At 47.0% G+C, this 18437-nt stretch overlaps 1 protein-coding gene across 2 annotated transcripts in view; it reads right to left on the bottom strand.

Moving 5' to 3' along the window:
* TRIO (trio Rho guanine nucleotide exchange factor) overlaps nt 1–18437 on the bottom strand; it is a 275586-nt gene that overhangs the window by 18269 nt on the left and 238880 nt on the right. Inside the window, exons 35-47 of one of the 2 annotated variants that reach the window (XM_040977419.1) lie at nt 18137–18429; nt 16851–17021; nt 14256–14351; nt 12370–12518; nt 10642–10708; nt 9002–9105; nt 6434–6503; nt 4987–5076; nt 4364–4456; nt 3657–3707; nt 3363–3440; nt 2295–2486; nt 39–216 (exon numbers count right to left, since the gene is read on the bottom strand). In XM_040977419.1, the coding sequence (XP_040833353.1) occupies nt 39–216; nt 2295–2486; nt 3363–3440; nt 3657–3707; nt 4364–4456; nt 4987–5076; nt 6434–6503; nt 9002–9105; nt 10642–10708; nt 12370–12518; nt 14256–14351; nt 16851–17021; nt 18137–18429 (1632 nt within the window). Of the gene's footprint in view, nt 1–38; nt 217–2294; nt 2487–3362; nt 3441–3656; nt 3708–4363; nt 4457–4986; nt 5077–6433; nt 6504–9001; nt 9106–10641; nt 10709–12369; nt 12519–14255; nt 14352–14735; nt 15419–16850; nt 17022–18136; nt 18430–18437 lie in introns of those variants that run through there. The other variant, XM_040977420.1, reaches the window with a different exon arrangement.

Raw genomic sequence — 18437 nt, 5'->3', positions numbered from 1 at the left:
CAGGGAAAGAAAATGTTTAGCAACAGAATTCCCATTACCATTTAAAAAATTGCGCTGGTTTTCTAAAATTTGGTTGATTTCATGGATCCATGTTTGCCGGACACTTGGACTGGACGAATGCAAAATGAAGGTCTCCACCACGTCACCCGCCCTTGATGTCAGAGCAAATTTACAGGGATCATTTTCCACATTTTCCTCCAGGCAAAGGCAACTCACCTTAAAGAAATTAAAGCATTATTCACAAGAGCTAAGAGGTGGAAGCAACCCAAGTGCGCCCACGGACTGACAAATGGATACAGAGTGCAATCTAAAGGGAACACTGGACTGAGTAGAATGAGCCAGTCACAGAGAGACAGGTGCTGTCAGACCACAAGCCCAGAAAGGGGACTGGGTGCTGCTGGTAGCTATGGGGAGGGGCTGGTACTCCCTGGGTACTTGTTCCTGTTCTGCAGGATGAAGAGTGTAGAGCTGGGTATACTGCTGGCTGCAGAGCAATGTGAATGCGTTCAGAGCCACTCAACAGTTGACAAAAATACTGCAATGAAGAAAGCTGTTGACTGTACTGTTCCACAGCAAGAGAGGAGAGTTATCCCTACAAACCAAGCGTTCAAAGTTCATCCTCGGTCAAAATGCAGGCAACTGGAGAAGGCATGGCCCAGCCGTGGACACGTGGACTGAGATGCCCTCACTGTCCACCCAGGTGCCTGGCTTGAGTCCTGGCTCTGTCTGCATGCCAGTCTCCCAGCGATGCACACTGAGAAGCAGCAGGTGACTTGCTCCCACATGGGAGATGTGCAGTGAAGGTTAGTGCTCACTGCCAGCTACTGGGGGCATCAAACCAGGGGATGTGTTTCATGTCTGTGTTTCTCATTCTACTTTTTAAAATAAATAATACATCTTTTAAAAACCTGATACAATTACTTTGGTTGAGTTGCCATTTTGATTGTCCCAGAAATCATTATCAGGGAACTGTTGAATTCTCTTTTCAATTCAGGGACTCAAGGACTGTTGCTTTAATAACTTGAACAGCTAACTAGAAATGTAGGCCTGGGTTTACCTACTTCTGGCATACTTTTATACCCCAATATGTATTTCTAACTCATTTTCCCCAGGAAAATATGACACTGTTTAAAAAAGCTCAAATATCAATAAGACATGTTCTAAAAATTTGTGTGTAATATTAAGACTAAAATTTGTAAACTAATTTATAGAAGAGGAGCATTTCTGTGGTGATGGAGAGGTTTTCCATTAGAAGACCTGTAGGAAGAATGAGAGGGAGGTCCGAGGCTGCTGGATGAGCAGGGGTGTGTGTTGGGACCAAGCTGACGAGGCTGGGCGGTGCTGCACAGACAGGGGTCTGCAGGCCTAATGAAAGTGCAAGCAGCTGCTCTCTTAGCTGGCAGGCTTGCAGCCTCCCTGGGTCCCAGGGCACAGGAGATTCCCTGTTTGGTAACTGTGGCTCAGACACATGCACCTGAGCTCAGGCACACGGCAGCTGCAGGGGGATCTGACAGAAGCTGGAGCAGGGAGCCAAGCGGAAGAGGATGCATGGCACGTGCTACCAGAATACTGTGAGGCCTGTATGTTAAATGCGTTAGGAGCATCCTGAGGCTCCCCACCCCTGGGGTGACCCTGAGGGCTGAGGGCAGAGCGCACTAACAAAGAGAAGCACATCTAGCTCTCGTCTGCCTTTGGTGTGCACGGCTGCAGAGGTGCAGGGAATGTGGATGCATGTAGCTCCAAGGGACCAGCTGCTGGGCCTCAGGCCTTCTCTGCTGTTCTGATTCACCTCGGGTTTGTGCAGTTTTCTTTGTGTATCTATTTGTCTTTTCTCCCATAAAAGATGCCAGTCTGGTTCATTTCATCTGCTTCAAGTGCTCAGTATCTCCTTGCTGCGTATACAGAAGCAAGACTCGAGGTAGCTATTTTCTTTCATCATGGAGTGATACTCCAGATCTGTGCTTCTGAAATCCTGCTTTTATGTCCAGAATGCACCTTTATGGTGCACAAACCGTAAAGATGGGACCTTCTGATCATGATAAAAGCAATGGCTGCTGTCACAGTGAGGCATGGGCAGGACATCAGCCACTGGAGCATACAGGCAGCAGAAAAGAAGGCTGCGATAAAATTCAAGGATTTAGCATGTTCTAGAAGGTTCCTTAAAAATTTAATATACCATGCATCAGAGTATGTCATCATTGAGAAGGAAACAGTTTGTTGGTGTGACAGAAACACAGAGACTAGCAAATGAGAGTGCGTGCGCGTACACACACATGCACACACACAGAGCTTACCTTGATGCTGTTCTTGAACAGGAATCCTGGCATGGAGAAGCCCTTTTTCTTGTCAAGTGGTTCACTAAATATGACGATCTGCTCGAAGAGGAAGACCCGCCTCTCCTTGCAGCGAGGCAGAAGTCCCGTGTCCTGGTCTGTTACCAAGAATGTGTCCTGCAAGAGCAGCTTCCCCTGGGCCACAATTTTACCCTAAGAGAACACGGAACAAAGGAAGGGGAGAAGAAAACATTGCATCTTAGTTATCTGAAGTTCTTTCCTGCAAGCTACCTCATATAAAATAACATATTTCTCTTCCATTAATTTACAGTCGATTTTTCTCCTTCCTGAAATGATTTCTTGAGCTGACCAAACTAACATCTCAACAGGATCTTGCAAACCTTTGTGCAAACTGCTGGCCTCGCCAGAATGACAGTGGAACACAGAACTCCTAAAGGTGTCAGACCTGGGCCAGCAGAACCTGCAGGATCGAAGGTGCCTGTGTAGTAACCTGGGCTAGAGAGGCCTTCCCTGCTTCAATGCATGCTCAAGACAGAACCACAGCACTAGGACTTTCAATATGAATTCTCTAGCAAAACAACTAGTAAGATAAAAATATGTCTTTCATGTCTCACCCAACAGTCAAGTTGAGGAGGAAGAAAAAAGTCTCTGTCTCTGAATTCCTTTCCAAGAAATCTAACACACAATTCAAGTGGTCTATGGGAAAATCTGCAGAGCCACAAGCAGCACGGTGAGCATGAAGCCCGGCTCGCTGGGATGACACACGGGCAGGGGCCTGCAGGCTGCCCGTCTCCATCACTGCCACAGCTCTGAGTGCCTGGGAAACGAAACTCGGCTCTCACGGCACTAGAGGGTCCAAGGCGCCAACTGGCTGCTCGTCTCTGGCAGGAGGCACTAGGCTTTGAGCAGAGGAAGGTCTCCAAGCCAGTGTACTGAAAAGAGGTTGAAGTAAAGAGAAAAAATAACAGAAAGCCAAGCAGAAAGGATCAGCCTTCTACAGACGGACAGAAATAACTCCGAGACAAAGGGAAGGAGAAGAGCCCTTTAAAGGAAAAACAGCGGCATTACGTCAAATCCTTGCAACCGCCCCACGTTCATCATGTCGTTGCATCGCTTGGGCACTATGCACATGACTTCCACGGCTCTCTGTTGGCAGGAGAAAGCAGAGGGAAAGTTCAAGTCCTGCTGGGGCAAGCTGGCATGCCAATCCTCAGCTGCACCTCCAAGGTCAGCTCCTCCCTGCCCCACCCCCAGTGTGCAGAGGGCACAGCAAGAGCCCACTGCTCGTCCCACCCAGGGCCAGACGCCTGCGCTGGGAGAGCCTGCGGGGGACGACTGGATGGTGCCAGTGATTCTAAGTACCTCTAGCTCTGAAGTATCCAGGCTAGCTTTTTTGGAGTACTTGAGGAAGTCCTGTGAGGGAAATGGAGAGAGCAAGGGATCAGGGTGATGAAGACCATGGCAGGCCCGGGGTGCAGGGTTTGCTGTTTGCTCATTGAGTTCTCCCAGTGACACAGCAAAAGTGTCCCACATGGCTGGTTGGCTGCGGGTCAGCAAAGCCACGCCCAGTCTATCTAATGGTTCTGACTGCCTTGTTCCTCCTCAGACCCAGACCCACATGTGAAGGATGCTCAATCCTGCAGGCCCTTGTAGTGTGCCAAAGTGTGCGACTTCACTTTAGATGTGTGAGAGCTCAGTCATTGGTCAGGATCCACTGCTGAGCCAACAGAGAAATAGAGAGGGCTAAAAATGTAATTCCATCCAAGGATCCAAGAATATATACTATATAAAATAGTTAAGGTCGATGGAGCTGAAAAATTGATTTGCATCCCATGGTCTGTGAGAGGGGAACAAGTACATTTTCACTGACATTTTGACTCAGAACTTGGTGTAAATGAGAAATTTAGAAAACTGTATCTCACTGAATTTTTAAACAATTGCTTGCCTTGAAAGCAGAGGCCACAGGCTGGCTGTGCATGTTTTGCGGACACCAGTCCCCTGCCTGGTCTCGGCCCAATTCCCTTGAATACACCAACGCCGACAAGTCCCCACAGCCCCGCTGGCCTCACCTTCAGCAGCAGCTGGTATTTCATGATTCTCTGCACTGGTTTGATCAACAGATCTGTGAGCTGCAACCTGTGGCCAAGCCGCTGCTTTAAGTCCTACAGTTTTAAAGGAGAGGCAAAAGAGGGTTCAGGGTTCCCATTCGTACAGCTCTCACCAATGGTCAGGAACGCTAACCAGCAGAATGTCAGTAAGTCACAAGAAAGACGTCACTCCGTACCCAAGGGAACCTGACAATTTCTGTTTCCAAGTAATACACATTCACCTTTTGGGACTGTTTATAAAAGTAGATTTCATTCCTTTTCAAAGGCCTTCTGTCACTTCCAACAAACATGGTATTTTTTTTTAATTATTATTTTGAAGGTAAAAGTTCAAATCGTGAATTATTCTGACAAAAGTTTCTTATTTTTAAGGACTCTAGTCTTCTGGATGACAAGGGGTGAGCCCACAACCTAAAGCCATACCCATTTCTCTCATTTTCAAGCAAATACAGGCCCAGAACTCTTGCCATTTGGGCTAATTTGCTTAAGATGGTCGAGATCCTTGGAAAACCAATGACACTTTAATAGTTGTCAATCAGCTGTAATAGAAGATTCACAAATACTTTTGGTTCTCCTTGGGGTCTTACCTCAAAAAATGTATCAATGTATTCCGAAACAATGTGCTCAGACTTTGGCTTATTTTGACAATAAACTATGTACATGTGCAACCTTCTCTCCTGAAATGGAAAAAGGCAGAGAGATTCAAGCTCAGTTAGAACAGCATGTGACATGTGGGCACGTTTCTAAGGCAATGATCTTGGGTATACACTCCATGTTCTTCTGCCTTGTGGTTTGAAAATCAACCCACTGTCTCTTCCTCCGGCAGACTATACCCTTCACTATACAGTATTCAATTCTAGCAAATACCTGAGGGCATAAAACATTCTCTCGATATTAAATACAGAACTACTGCCACCTTCCAAATCCCACTGGTAGCATGGTAAGTCTGGTGAACTACTGAAAAAGAAGCAGAGGGCAAATTGGACCAGGAACCTCCTTTGCAGCCAGCAGTTCTGAATAGGGTGTGCCAACTCCTGGAGCTCCTTAGCCTGCGGCAGGACCAGCAGTTCCAGCTCCCCTCCGAATAACACTAAGTACCACGTGCCTTTCTCAGGTGCTGGCCCGAGTGCTGAGGTGCAAAATGAGGCTGGGGTGAACTCACCCCTAGGGCCAGCACTCAAGATTACCACAAGTCTGCAGTCAAACAATGCCAGTTTCACTTAAGAAGATGCCTGGAGCAGTAAAGAAACTATTCATTCGACTAAAACCAAACAATAGGCTTACTGTTGTATTTGCAGCAAGACAGAATTCTGCACAACCTTCTGGCTTATAGAACAACGGTGTCAAGAAAACAACACTTGCACAATTGTGAGCTGACTCAACTGATTTCTGAAAAGAGTGACAAGCACTGTATTTACACTTGGATAAAACTAGTTCACATTTTACTGGAGTCTGAGAGAAATCTGTCATTTCGAGATAAACAACTAGCAGCATGTTAATAATGAAAATTCCAGCTTTCAAGTAAAAATCAGAATTTTGGAAACATGAACAAGAATATTTGAGAAAGTTCATGTAATATGGAAATAAAAGATATCATCTATTAAGGCAGGCATTAATGAGATATACAAAAATGCAAAACTCCGGGCAATAATTTTTTTAGAGTAATTAAAAAAAATCACAAAATCTTAATGACTGTATTCTTGCTTTAGACATGTACATGTTTGGCTTCAGTGTTAAGCCCACAGCTGTCCAGGTGTACCCTCACCAAACACCTGTGTGCCCACAGATGCCCTAGCTTTCTGCTTCAGGCTGGGCTCCAGTGCCCTCTGGGAAGCCCGAGCTGCTGCCAACCAAGGTACCAGCTGGGCAGGGCCTGGTGACTGGGAGAGATCCTCATACAGATGAACAAAGTTCCAAAAGTTAACTTTATTCTTAACAGATGCACACTCTGAGAGAATTATCCTGGAATTTGACAATCTAATGATTAAATATGGCAGTATCATAACAGAATACCAATAAAGCTGTTGTGCTTACGTGTTTAACAAAAAGGGATCCTAGTTTTTCCGGATCTTCAAGGCACTTCTCTAACTCTCCTAAAAAAAAGCTGAAAGGATTGGGGGAAGAGATCAGAGCCATTGTCAATTTGCTTCTAATTTTAGAGATGGGTACACATTTTCAAAAATAATCTATTTTTAAAAGAGTCATTGGTACACACTTAACAAATATAACAGGCACAGAAACAATTCTGCTCGGACATAAAGTAAAAAGATGTGCAATAGGGCCGGCGGCGTGGTCTAGCAGCTAAAGTCCTCGCCTTGAACGCCCAGGATCCCATATGGGTGCCGGTTTTAGTCCTGGCACCTCCACTTCCCATCCAGCTCCCTGCTTGTGGCCTGGGAAAGCAGTCGAGGATGGCCCAAAGCTTTGGGACCCTGCACCCGTGTGGGATACCCGGAAGAAGTTCCTGGATCCTGGCTTCGGATCGGCATAGCATTGGCCTTTGCGCTCACTTGGGGAGTGAATCATCGGAGGGAAGATCTTCCTCTCTGTCTCTCCTCCTCTCTGTATATCTGACTTTCCAATAAATAAATACATCTTAAAAAAAAAAGATGCGCAATTACAACTACAAGGGAGAACTCCCAATGAAACTTATAAATATGTCTCAATATTACAATATTAGGTTTTCTACCTTTGCTGTTACTTATGTCATGAGACACTTAGATGTCAGAAAGTTAAAGTCCTGACTGGTACCAGGGACTACACTACTGTGATAATATGGATGAAAACGGCGAGCGGAGAAAGTGGGGAGTGAGGGAGGGAAGGGGGGATGAACCCATATATCTACAGAAAAAAAATACTAAAAATAAAAGGGAGAAAGAGCATTCTTTGGCAACTTTCCATCAAATACCTTCATCTCATTTTCTGAAGAACACAGCTCTGTCCTCCCTAGCTGAGCACTGAGAGGAGAGGCAGTGTTTCAAAGCAACTGGATGGTCTTCACTTTTGAAAACTTGGTCTTTACACTTGTGAGATTCATAGTCATTATATGGCACACATAAATTCGCCAACAGAAATAAAACACTGAAAATGCTGTCTGTGCCAGCTCTATGAAGGTTTGTTAAATATTATTAACATCAACTTTTCAGTTGTCAATCCTTCCATTAGAATTAAAATTAGGTGCCATGAAACAGACACAGCTGTTTAGCTGTGGGACACCTGCCCTTCATTTCTTCAGGGTTCTAGTTGTCTTTAAGATGTTTATCTATTGTGATCGCCACCTGCATCTGTTTCTATTTTATTAGCCTGCAGATCAACACATTAGTGAGGGTAGCAGGTAAGGTTTTGCTAATACCCAGCTCTGCTCCACTGCAGCAGACAGACCCCAATTCTCTGCTCATCCCAGGAACAGGGTGTCACTTCCCTCTTTCCTGCTGCAGCCTTAAAAACCTGGATGTGGGAGCAGGAAATTATACGCTTGGTAATGTCATTAAAAATCGTTTCACCGTGGCCTTGCACAAATTGGAGTGTAGTTTCTAAAGGTAACAGCGGAATTAGAGGGGCTCCATGAGGCTCCATAACCACACTCAAAGGTTTTGTGTACTGCTAAGCAAGGTAAGTACAGAAATCAGAACACATGACTGGAGGCATGCTTGTATCTGTAGAAGGGCCTTTGGTTCAGAGAGCACCTTCGCCCCTGCATCTGCAGAAAGGAACAGGCCCGGGCGGAAAGTCAGCCTCGCACAGGGCTGAGCAGTAAGGACCTCATCTAAGCGTCAGCAGTGCTTGAGGACAGCACACTCCAGGAAGGAGAGGCAGCTGCAAGCATGCAGACAGACCGGCAAGGCCTGGATAGGTAACGGTGAACACACAGTGCACCTGGAAGGTTACACTGTAGTTATCGGCGGCTGGCTTTCATCAGGTCAAGATTAACGTTTTATGAAATTATAAGCAAGTGACTCATAGGGTCAGGTGTGTGGTGCCAGGTGCCTGGCAGGTTGAAGCAGGCTGCTGCAACCTTGGACTCCAAGTGGATCTTCTCCTGGTTGCTGGGACAATTACGGGATGGATTCAATTTGATTTTCATGGGCAATCTTATCTATTTTTTCCATGAAAACTGAGGTGAACAAATGAATGCTTTCCAATCACATAACTGTAACCCATATAAATCAGAAGCAGCAGCTCTAATTAGAAACACTTACTGAGGCTTGCTCTATGCAGATGCTGTTCCAAGTGCTTGTAAGTAATAACTTACACTCACAAACACCCATGAGGTGAGTAACAGCATGATAAGGTAATGTGGGAGACGAATGACACCCAGAGGGGAAACTGAGGACAGGAGCCGGCCCTGACTCCAGACAGCAGGCCTGGCAATGAATCTGTTGAACCTAGCTTCTTGTCATGGATCAGCGTGACAAAGGTAAGAGCCTCGCCACACTGTGAAACGCCACGATGCGAGCTGCCCCAGCATCCTGCAGGAACCCTCCTAGAGGCTGCACAGACTAACATGAACCCACACTCTCTTTCACCCCTGGCCTGACCTGAGGTGATTTCGCGGGTGCTGAGGCTTTGCACACCGCCAAGCATGATGTAGGTCTTACGTACTCTCTGTGCCAGTCATAGATCTGGTGGATGTTGCCAAACACGATCTTGTCTTTCCCTTTCATGTCATCAGGAACACCATCTTCTTTCATAAGTGCCATATAGCCCTGCAGTTCAACAGTGAAATGCAAGTTTATTTCATGGAATAGGTTTAAATTAAAGAGAAGCTTAGTGACTAATTGTTACAAAGGACAAAAGAGAAACAAAATGGTCTTGTAATCAACTTCTATTTAAAAATAAACCGAAAATCTACTAAGAAAAATGTCCTTTACTGGTAATTGAAATATACCACTAATTCATTGCTGCAATTTTCTTTCCCTAAACTGTTTCACATTCATAGATCAAAATTCCTGTGAGCCAATGAAACAGTTTACATAAACAGTTTCATAAGACAATCTTTGAGCTAGTAAATATTAAATATTTGGTCTGAAATGGACTTCCTCTGTCTTCAGATGTATCTATCTCATATAAACAGATTTTTCCTTTTTTCCTTGTAGTATTTATATAATCACAAGGCTTCAATGTTCGTTTGATAAATCAACTTCTAAGAACAGTTGCTTAAATGTTGCTAAAGTGTGGCTTAAAACTTGAACTAAATTCTACTGCAAAACAGTCTCTTAGGCATTTTACTTATTTGTGTCGAACCTGTTATGCCACATAATTTATTGTAATAGTTGTTACTTTTAATGGGATGTATACTCCAAAACAATTGCTCCGCTCATACTTGCATTTCAGTAAAGCTGAAAAATTAAATAACATTGTATACAAGGAGGTAGATCTTTGACCGCTTGCCTTTACTAATATTTCCTGAACTTAACTGCAGAGACCAGCCTGGAACTGGCTCCTGACCCAGCACAGTGAGCCTGCTATAGTTACACCACATGTGACCGCCCCCGGTCAGTGAGCTCAGTGCTGTGGTCCAGCCGGGCATCCGGGCAAAGGCATCAGCAAATGACCTGCTGCAGCCAGTCTCACAAGGGGAACAGGATGGGGCTCAGGATCTGCAGCTGGGATTCATGCACTCCTGCAACCGCCAATGCTTTCACTTCCGAGCTAGAACCCCACAACTGTAAAATGATTACAGGCAAAGTTCTCATCTAGTAAATATTATAGTTAGGTATTAAAAACTCACTGTAAGAAGATTGTCAAGATGCAGTATGCAAAAATTTTTACAAATACAGATTATTAAGATTCATGACTCTAAATGGCTGAATTTTATTTTTCACAAATATTCTTGGCTTCCTTTAAGAATTTTTACTTATCTTCATCGTTTTATTTGAAAGGCAGAGACAGAGAAGCAGCTCCCGCTGCTGGCTCACTGCCTAAACACCCACAGCAGCCAAGGCTGGGCCAGGCAGCAGTCGAATTCAACAAAGGAATCTCGCGTGGATGGCAGCTGAGGCACTTAAAAGTTATCAACCCGCTGCTCCCATGCGTGCAAGCTGGCGTGCGAGCTCAGGAGGTGTGACATCTTCAGTGAGGGCTGTGGGTGCCCCGAGTGATGCCTGCGCTGCTGGGCTCGACACTGACCCCTCAGGAGGGTTTGTTCTCTTTAAAACTTTAGGAAGATATCAGAGTTAAACTGTCTAATCTGACACCTGTTTGGGACAATTCTTGGGGTGACACGATCTAACGATACGTACCTCCACCACATAGCCAAGGTCCCGCACGTAGTCACGCTCTGTCTCCACTAATTCTTGCAAAACATAGCTGGAAAGAGAAAAAATAGTGTTTATCATACAACTTTTAAAAAATAAATGTATTCTTTTATGCTTATGCTTTTATGCTTTTATGCTTCTTTTATGCTTATTTTTTGCCAAGACATTTTATACAGTAAAATGGTTCCTGGTGTCTCAAATTACAAGTTCAAATGAGTGACTGCAGCGGGGCGATCCTAGGATGCATGGGTGCAGTCAGGGTGAGCCACGTTCTGATGACCCACACGGACAGGAAAGGGGAGGTTTGATTTAACCGTGCTATAATAAAAAGTTATTTTAAAAAATTAATTCAAATGCTCAAAATCTTGGGTCTGAATGTTTTACTTGGGACTGTTTTATGTCTGTGAAGTTCGGTATTTTTTTTTTCTCAAAGACTTATGCTTTTTATTGGGAAAGGCAGATTTACAGAGAGAAGGACATAAGAGATTTTCTGTCCACTGGTTCACTTTCCAAGTGGCCATGGTGGCCAGAACTGAGCTGATCTGAAGCAAGGAGCCTGGAGCTTCTTTTAGGTCTCCCCTGTGGGTGCAGGGTCCCAAGGCTTTGGGTCGTGCTCTACTGCTTTCCCAGGCCATAAGCAGGCAGTTAGATGAAAACTGGAGCAGCCAGGCTATGAACTGGTGCCCATATGCGATCTCAGCAGATGCAAGATGAGGATTACCTTTATTAATTTTTTAAGGCCACTCAGACTACAGAAGATAATCACTGGAATGTACAGAAAATAATCCCAGTTGGCCTGAAACATTTCATTCATTTAGTCATTCATTCACCAGCCCATCCATTCATCCAACGAATCTACCAATCAACATCAACCTTGCACCTTTGCAATGCTGTCATTGCAACAAAATATCAAGTTAAACCTGCTCTCCACTTCCATATAGCTCACAAATTCCTCTGTGCTCCCTGAGGGCAAGTTTAAACTTAGAGGATTTTTCATGATTTTATTTTTTCCTCAGGAATTCTTCAGGTATATTTGAAAAATATTGAACTTTGTGGTACCGATTCTAAGTTTATGTTATGTTCTTTTTCTATAACAAATATGTACACAATAGGAAGTAAAGGCATCTCCCATCAACAGTGACAGAAGACATTCTTATTTGATATCACTCTTACTTATAAAGTATAATATAGAAAACTGGCATGTAGCACACTGCCGCTTTATGTTCGAGCTGCTCCACTTCTAATCCAGCTCCCTGCTAATGAGCCAGGAAAGGCTGCAGAGGGATGGACTGAGTCCTTGGGCCCAGACTCCATGTGGGAGACCTCAAGGAAGCACTTGGCTTTGGCCTGGCCCAGCCCTAGCCCTAGCATTGAGGCCGTTTGGTAAATTAACCAGCAGGTGAAGATTATCTCTGCTCCTCCTGCCGCCCACCTCTAACTTTGCCTTCCAAATAAAAAGAAAATATCTTTTTAAAAAAGTGTAATATATACAAATCAGACAATGGCAGCTGCAGTTCTGACTTCTGTGCCCTTGTGGGTTCTGAGTGGGGTGCTTGCTCCACCACCATCCTCCCCGCCCCCAACAACTTCTCGATGAGAGACCCCAAAGCTCTCCTCATAGCATACTGCTGAGATGAATCCGTGGACATTTAGAAGATAAGAGACAGAAGGAAGGGGACAAATGTCAGACAGCATAAAAGACATTGGCCTTACTGCCTTCTCTTTAAAGAGCTGGATTTCCGTTCCTCCATCTCATCAATGGGCGAGGAGGAAGAGAGAAGGGAATTGTCCGAAGGGTTGAATGAAGGGCTGCTGCTGTCTCCCTGGTCAACAAGGAGTGAGCTGGGGCGGTCCTCCAGAGCCTGGAAAAATGAGACGGTCAACATGGCTGGAACACACGTACACACACGCCTGTGAAATTATAGTGTCAGCATGGTTGTCAAATAGACATCTAGTGACTACACAAATTCTGCTATTAATAACAAAATAGAATTAGAGGACTGGGATAGCAAGGAGGAAAAGTCAGAGTGATAAGGAAGTAGAGCAGAGTACATTAGTACTTTCTTCTCCCTATTATTAGAGAATCAGAACTGAAACAGGTTATGTTAGAGCACCCATTTCTGAAGATACCATGTGCTTCAATTCTTGCATTTGGGTTGATTCTGGCCAAAAACAGCAAAGGCATTTCAGAAGCATGCGGATCAGGCCAGTGTGGTCCCTGGACAGAGTGCCCCTGCCCCGGCTGGTGGGCACTGTAACACACCAGCAATCTATAGCTGGTTCCCACACCAAGGCACATAGATCACCCAGCTGAAATTAGTATGCCTCATGCAATTTTCCTCTCCAGCCCTCGTATTGCAAACAGTAACAACGCTGGCCTGTTTTTCCAAAATTCACCCTCTCCAGGGCTGGACTCTGCAGGTGTTTCCTGGCTGCATGCCCGCTCCCACCTCACACACGGTTCTGTGGATGTTCAGTTCATCCGTGAGTGGGACACTGATGCCTTCTTGGACTGACAGTGAGGACGGGGACAGATGGCTCTCTCCTGGCATGTGTTAATTGTGTTTCTCAGATACCTTCTCTCTTTGCTCCTGCTCCCCTTTCACAGTGACAGACTGTGACTTCAGCAGAGTTCTGGGGACACCAACTTTGTACATGGGGTCTCGTTAACAAAGTCCGCAGAGCTGAAAAACCAACTGCTGTACTCATCTGGGAGAGACAGGGCAGTTGGTCGGGGACCAGAGTTTGTTCCCAAAGCTGCATTCTTTTAAATAAACAGTTATTGACCTTTACTGGAAGTGAACACTCTGCCATAAATAGCCTAGTGCGCTCTGTGCTGCTCAGAACAGGTGGCTGTTTGACAGGGGACTCCGGTCGGGGGAGTGAGGGGCGGAGCTGGGCAGCCTCCCATCTGGACAGCTGAGGCTCCCTCGACTGAATTCTGTTCACTTGAACAGTGAGAAACAGAAATGAAAGGGAAATGCTCCAGATGCTCCCCGTGGGCAGAGGAAAGAGCAGGGCAGGAAAATGATGAGCTGCACGGATGTCCCAGGGGTCCTGCCTTCTACCCCAGGGAGCAACAGCAAGCATCTCAGGGTGCCCTGGGCTGCTCTTCTGTGCTCAGCAGTGACGTGTCCTGCCTAAGGCACGCACAAATGCCCTGACAAGGATGTCGCCCTTGCAGTAACTTCATTCACTCTCTCCAGGCTGACTATGTGCATGATGCACAGATGCGTGTGTGACGGCCCGGAGAACACTGCCTCTGGACGCCTGCACCGGGACCCGGCAGACTACGGGGGCAGTACCTGCAGGTGCCTAGCTCTCTGGCTTTGGTTACACTCTGTGGGTACCTCTTTTTCAGCCTCTCCATTTCTTTCTAGGATAGTTCTGTATAGAGACTCCATTTCTTCTGAGATTAGTTTCAAGAAGCGTGGTTCCCTCTTGGTCAGAAGTGAGGGTGGCTCTGGGCACTCACGTGCCATGCAACACATCCCTGCCACACTCTGCAGGGCAGAGCAGCACACGAACAGAGGCGAGCACCGTGGCAAGGAGCAGTCCTGAGCAGCTGCTGAGCCCCGGACCAGGAGGGGGAGCCTCACCATCTTGCTTTTCACGAGCTCCTCGATGGCGCTGACGAGCTCAGCCGCGCTGGGGGTCTCCGAGCTGGTGGGACGCACTAACAACCGGGACGAGGCCTGCAGAAGAAGTGAAGGACAAGGAGGCGAGGGGAGGCCTCCTGTTAGGAAGCGGACACCCCGTAAAGCTCTCCGCAAGCTCCTTCTCTTTTTAAAAGTAATTCCAGACCGAAAGACCACAAGTTTGTCTTTGTTTGCATTTATTTAGAGTCATTCTTTTAAATTTACAATATTCTGACATGAAACGTTAAATAAACGCTGTCTGGGAGAATGTGGAAAGCAGACAGTGTCTGTTTTCAATCCGCAGTCAAGTACCATCACCATGTTTCTCACAAAGGTGACGTGGCGGGGCGTCCTAACTGTACCTTTCCCAGCTTCCTGCTAGGCTCTAGGTCAAGGGGAAAAAAACAAAAAACCAAACAAAAGAAAAAAAAACCAAAAAACAAAAAACCACAATCTGATCAATGGAAGAATGAGAGTTGGAGGGCTCCTGAGTGAGTCCTTAAATAATCAGGAAACAAAACAGGATACTAGAAATGGCTTTACTGTGTTTATGGGATTAAGAAAAGGAAGGAATGAGAAAGGAAGGGAGCCGAGGTCCGGTGACCAGACAGGGAGGGGAGGGGGACGAGCTCACCATTTTCTGTGCCATCCACTTCCCCAATGATTAGTGCAGAGTACGGAAGAGCTGAGGCCTCACAAGCTATCAGATGCCAATTACGGCTAGACTCAAGGGAGGGCGGGAGGGGGCAGACAAGGAAACCTGGGGAGCAGCTACTGAGTTCCTTTCAGTAATTAGCAAACCATGTTTGCAGATTACTTGCACCATTAATTAACTGGGAACTAGAAGGGAGTGTAATATGAACCTTGTGTCATATTAGGGACAGCAGACATGCATGCGACACATGGCTCGCTGTCCTTGCAATGCATTTTTCACAGTAGACAGGTACAGATTCATACATTCACAATGAGGCTTTCACAGATGTGAGCCAAAGGGCGCACTTTGCAAAACAAATGTTCCTCTAATGAAATCTGGAATATGGGATGAAGGAAGCAAAGAAAAAAAGTCAAATGGAAAGGTATGGAAACTGAGCCAAAACAGACACAGAGCACAAATCAACATAATGCTGCAGTGGAATCCACAGAAAGAGAAAACAGAATAAAACAAAAAATTAGTCACAAGGTAATATACTGTCTGGGAACATTACTACAGATTTCTGTAAATGAAGAACGACTATTGATAATAGCCAAGGACACAGCATGATAACCACTAAACAACTCCAGCAGTTGAAAGAGCACAGGGCAGTTCACTGTTTCAGCAAGGCCCAGCCCTGACTGTGATGGTGAATACCCAGAGTGAAGAAAATCCTGTTTTCTGCTATTAAAACGAGCACAGCTCAGAGTGTGATCAAATAGCCCAGAGATGTGAAAACTGCACAGCCCTGTGCCCTGGCATGCCCCTGCCTGTGGGGCACAAGGGCCCCGGGGCTTGCCCTCTCCCCGTCACGGCATAGCATGGCGCCTCTCTGTCACACACTGCTGGGCTTGGCAGGTCACGGCCACTGCTCTGAGATCTGAGCACCCTTGCTGTGGACTGTGTGTCCCGCAGGGCATGGTAGAGACAGTGGTGGCAGGGCGTGCGAGGGACAAGGCTAACATGGGATGGAAGTAGGCTGCCAGCCCCCAGTCATCGGGTCACAGAACACAGGAAACTAACCTATCAAGTTACTGTGTCTGAAGTGACATGGGAGCCAGGCAAGGAAAGGGAAAAGATGGCAGGAAACAAATGTTGAAACAAATCTATTTTATCTGGAACACTTACTACCAAAAGCCATCACCAATAATGGTTTCATAGCATGATTTTCAATACCAGACAATTCTGAGTGGGCACAGTAGGGCCAGAATGCTGGAGAGGATTGTAAATTTCATTCATCAGGTTTTCATTCTGATACTCTACTTTAAGATCTTACAATTGGAATGTACAAAGCAATTTTAGATTATCTCAAGGAGAAAAAAAATGATTTCCTTGTCTGGAAGCACTGTCTACAGCCGGGGGGAGGCTCACTGCCTCCCAGGAACCCTTCAGCTTTGCTAACTGGCTGCTCCCTTGGGTCCTGATCCCCCGAGCTAACATCTGGCTTGCTGGACGAGGTAAGTGCACCAGGATCGGGTCTCGGTTTACAACGAACCCTGTGTGCAAGATCACCTCTTCGCACACAGAGAATGCGAGAGCGCCTACTACTGAGGCATGCAGGCAAACTTCCGGGGTTTCTCTAGGGGGTCTCCGAGGGAAATGAATCTCTATATTGGTAAGCCATAAAGTCATACTAAAAGCAGCCATTCCTGAAGCAGGTATCACTAACTGCATGCTGAGAGGCTGCACACAGGGCCTAATGCTCATTCCCAATGGATGTGTCATTCCTACTTTTGGATATGACAGCTGCTGGTGCTGGGAAAGCACTTGTCTGCCCCACAGAGTCCCCCATGTCCTGTGACAGGGCTGGAGGGAGCACTTCCTGAAAGAGTGCCTGCCCTGCAGGTGTCCCAGGCCCCCCTTACCTTGTCATCCTGGGAGTCTGGCTGGAGGAGGCTGTGCTGCTGGATGGCCATGGGTGGGGGCAGGGGCACGGCATCAGCGCCCTCCTCCCCTTCTTCTTCACCGCAGCTCTGCATGCCCGACGAGGAGGACTTTGAGAGTGTGCCACTGCTGAGGCCTTCGTTCCGGCCCCTCTGAAATCAAATCAACATTTGCTCGCTGCATTCCAGGCCAGGGCTGGAAGAGCACAGCGCAGGCGGGTGGTGGGATGGCAGGAACTAGGACAAGGTCTCTTTGACCCTGATGAGAACTCCCATTGCTAGCCTGCTCTCTGGATGAGAGAGTCATGAGAGAGTCCTTGGAAGCTCTGCAAAATCTCCCACACAGCTCCGAGCACAACACCACCACTAACACAACACTAAAAAACTGCGCCCCTCGTGTGGATTTGACGTCTTTGGCCAAGTTTGTTTCAGATGTGGTATTTTGGTAAGAGCAAAGCTCACTGAAAAAACGTGGGGCATAACGAAAATCGAGCGGCGCTAAGCTGCTCCTTCCTGTCCTTGTTGCGTTGCAGCTCGTGTGGGATCTGGTGTGTGGGGTGGGTCCAGGTGACAGCTCTGTGCAGAGGCCATCTGGACGACCACCAAAGCCTTCTGCTTCTGGTGGGGAAATTTAAAGTCCTCCCAGAGAAGGAAACGATTCCTGGCTGACCAACAGCCCTGTGCCTCCAGTGACGTGGCAATAATCCGGTGTTCACTATTTACTGCCTGGTCAGCAAGGCAGACAGATCTGATATTTTCTCCCCAGGACAAGTTAGGGTATAATCTTGGGTAAAATAATCACAGGTGCAAACCCATTCTAAGTCCTGCCACGTTTATGATGGAGCTGCTCCGTGTGAAATCCAGTGTTGAGCTTGATCTCAGACCTCTCCCACCTTTTGCACCAACACAGGGTCTGGGGCCTTGCCACCAGGAATGGTGGGCAGAGAGGGCTGCAGCCCTAGAACAGCCGCTTCCTGCTCAGCACAGAAGCCCCACGTGATGCCAAGTGTGCAGTGGGGGCAGCTCTCCCCACTCAGCTGCACCGTGTGCTGCAGTGTGCTAGCTGGAGCCATGAGGCCTATCTGCCGCTGCTGTGTTCAGGCAAATACACAGAAACAAAGATGCCCAATCAGCCTGTCTGTAAAGGAGCAATTAGGCCTGCAACTTGGAAGAAAACTCAGAAAATACCCCATTGGGTGCGCTCTAGCCTTCGACCTCCCCAGTTTGAATGGCCACCCGTATGTGGTGTCCCCCGGCTACTGGCCTACCTCTTCCACGGTCTCGTCCTGCGGCGTGGCGGCGCTGTCGTCCGAGTCCTTCTGCGAGCCGGCGTCAGCGCTCTTGCGAACCTCTCTGCTCTTTTTGTGTTTGTGCGCCAGCTTCTTCACGTGCCCGTCGGCCTTGCCACTGCTGAGCCGCCGCACCGGGCTGGTAAGCCACTTGCGCAGGGTGTTGCCCGGCCGCTTGGGCCCGGGGGAGCTCTGGGCCCCGATCATGTGAGGTTGGAGTGACGCCACGGAGGCAGGGGGACTGGCATCGTTACTGGACACGGACAACGAGTCTGCAGGG

The sequence above is a fragment of the Ochotona curzoniae genome, unplaced genomic scaffold (assembly GCF_017591425.1).
Source record: "Ochotona curzoniae isolate NIBS_2020 unplaced genomic scaffold, NIBS_Ocur_1.0 contig_2754, whole genome shotgun sequence".
NCBI classification, from domain to species: domain Eukaryota; kingdom Metazoa; phylum Chordata; class Mammalia; order Lagomorpha; family Ochotonidae; genus Ochotona; species Ochotona curzoniae.
Note: the sequence above shows the minus strand (reverse complement) of the source record. Positions and strands in the feature narration are given on the sequence as shown.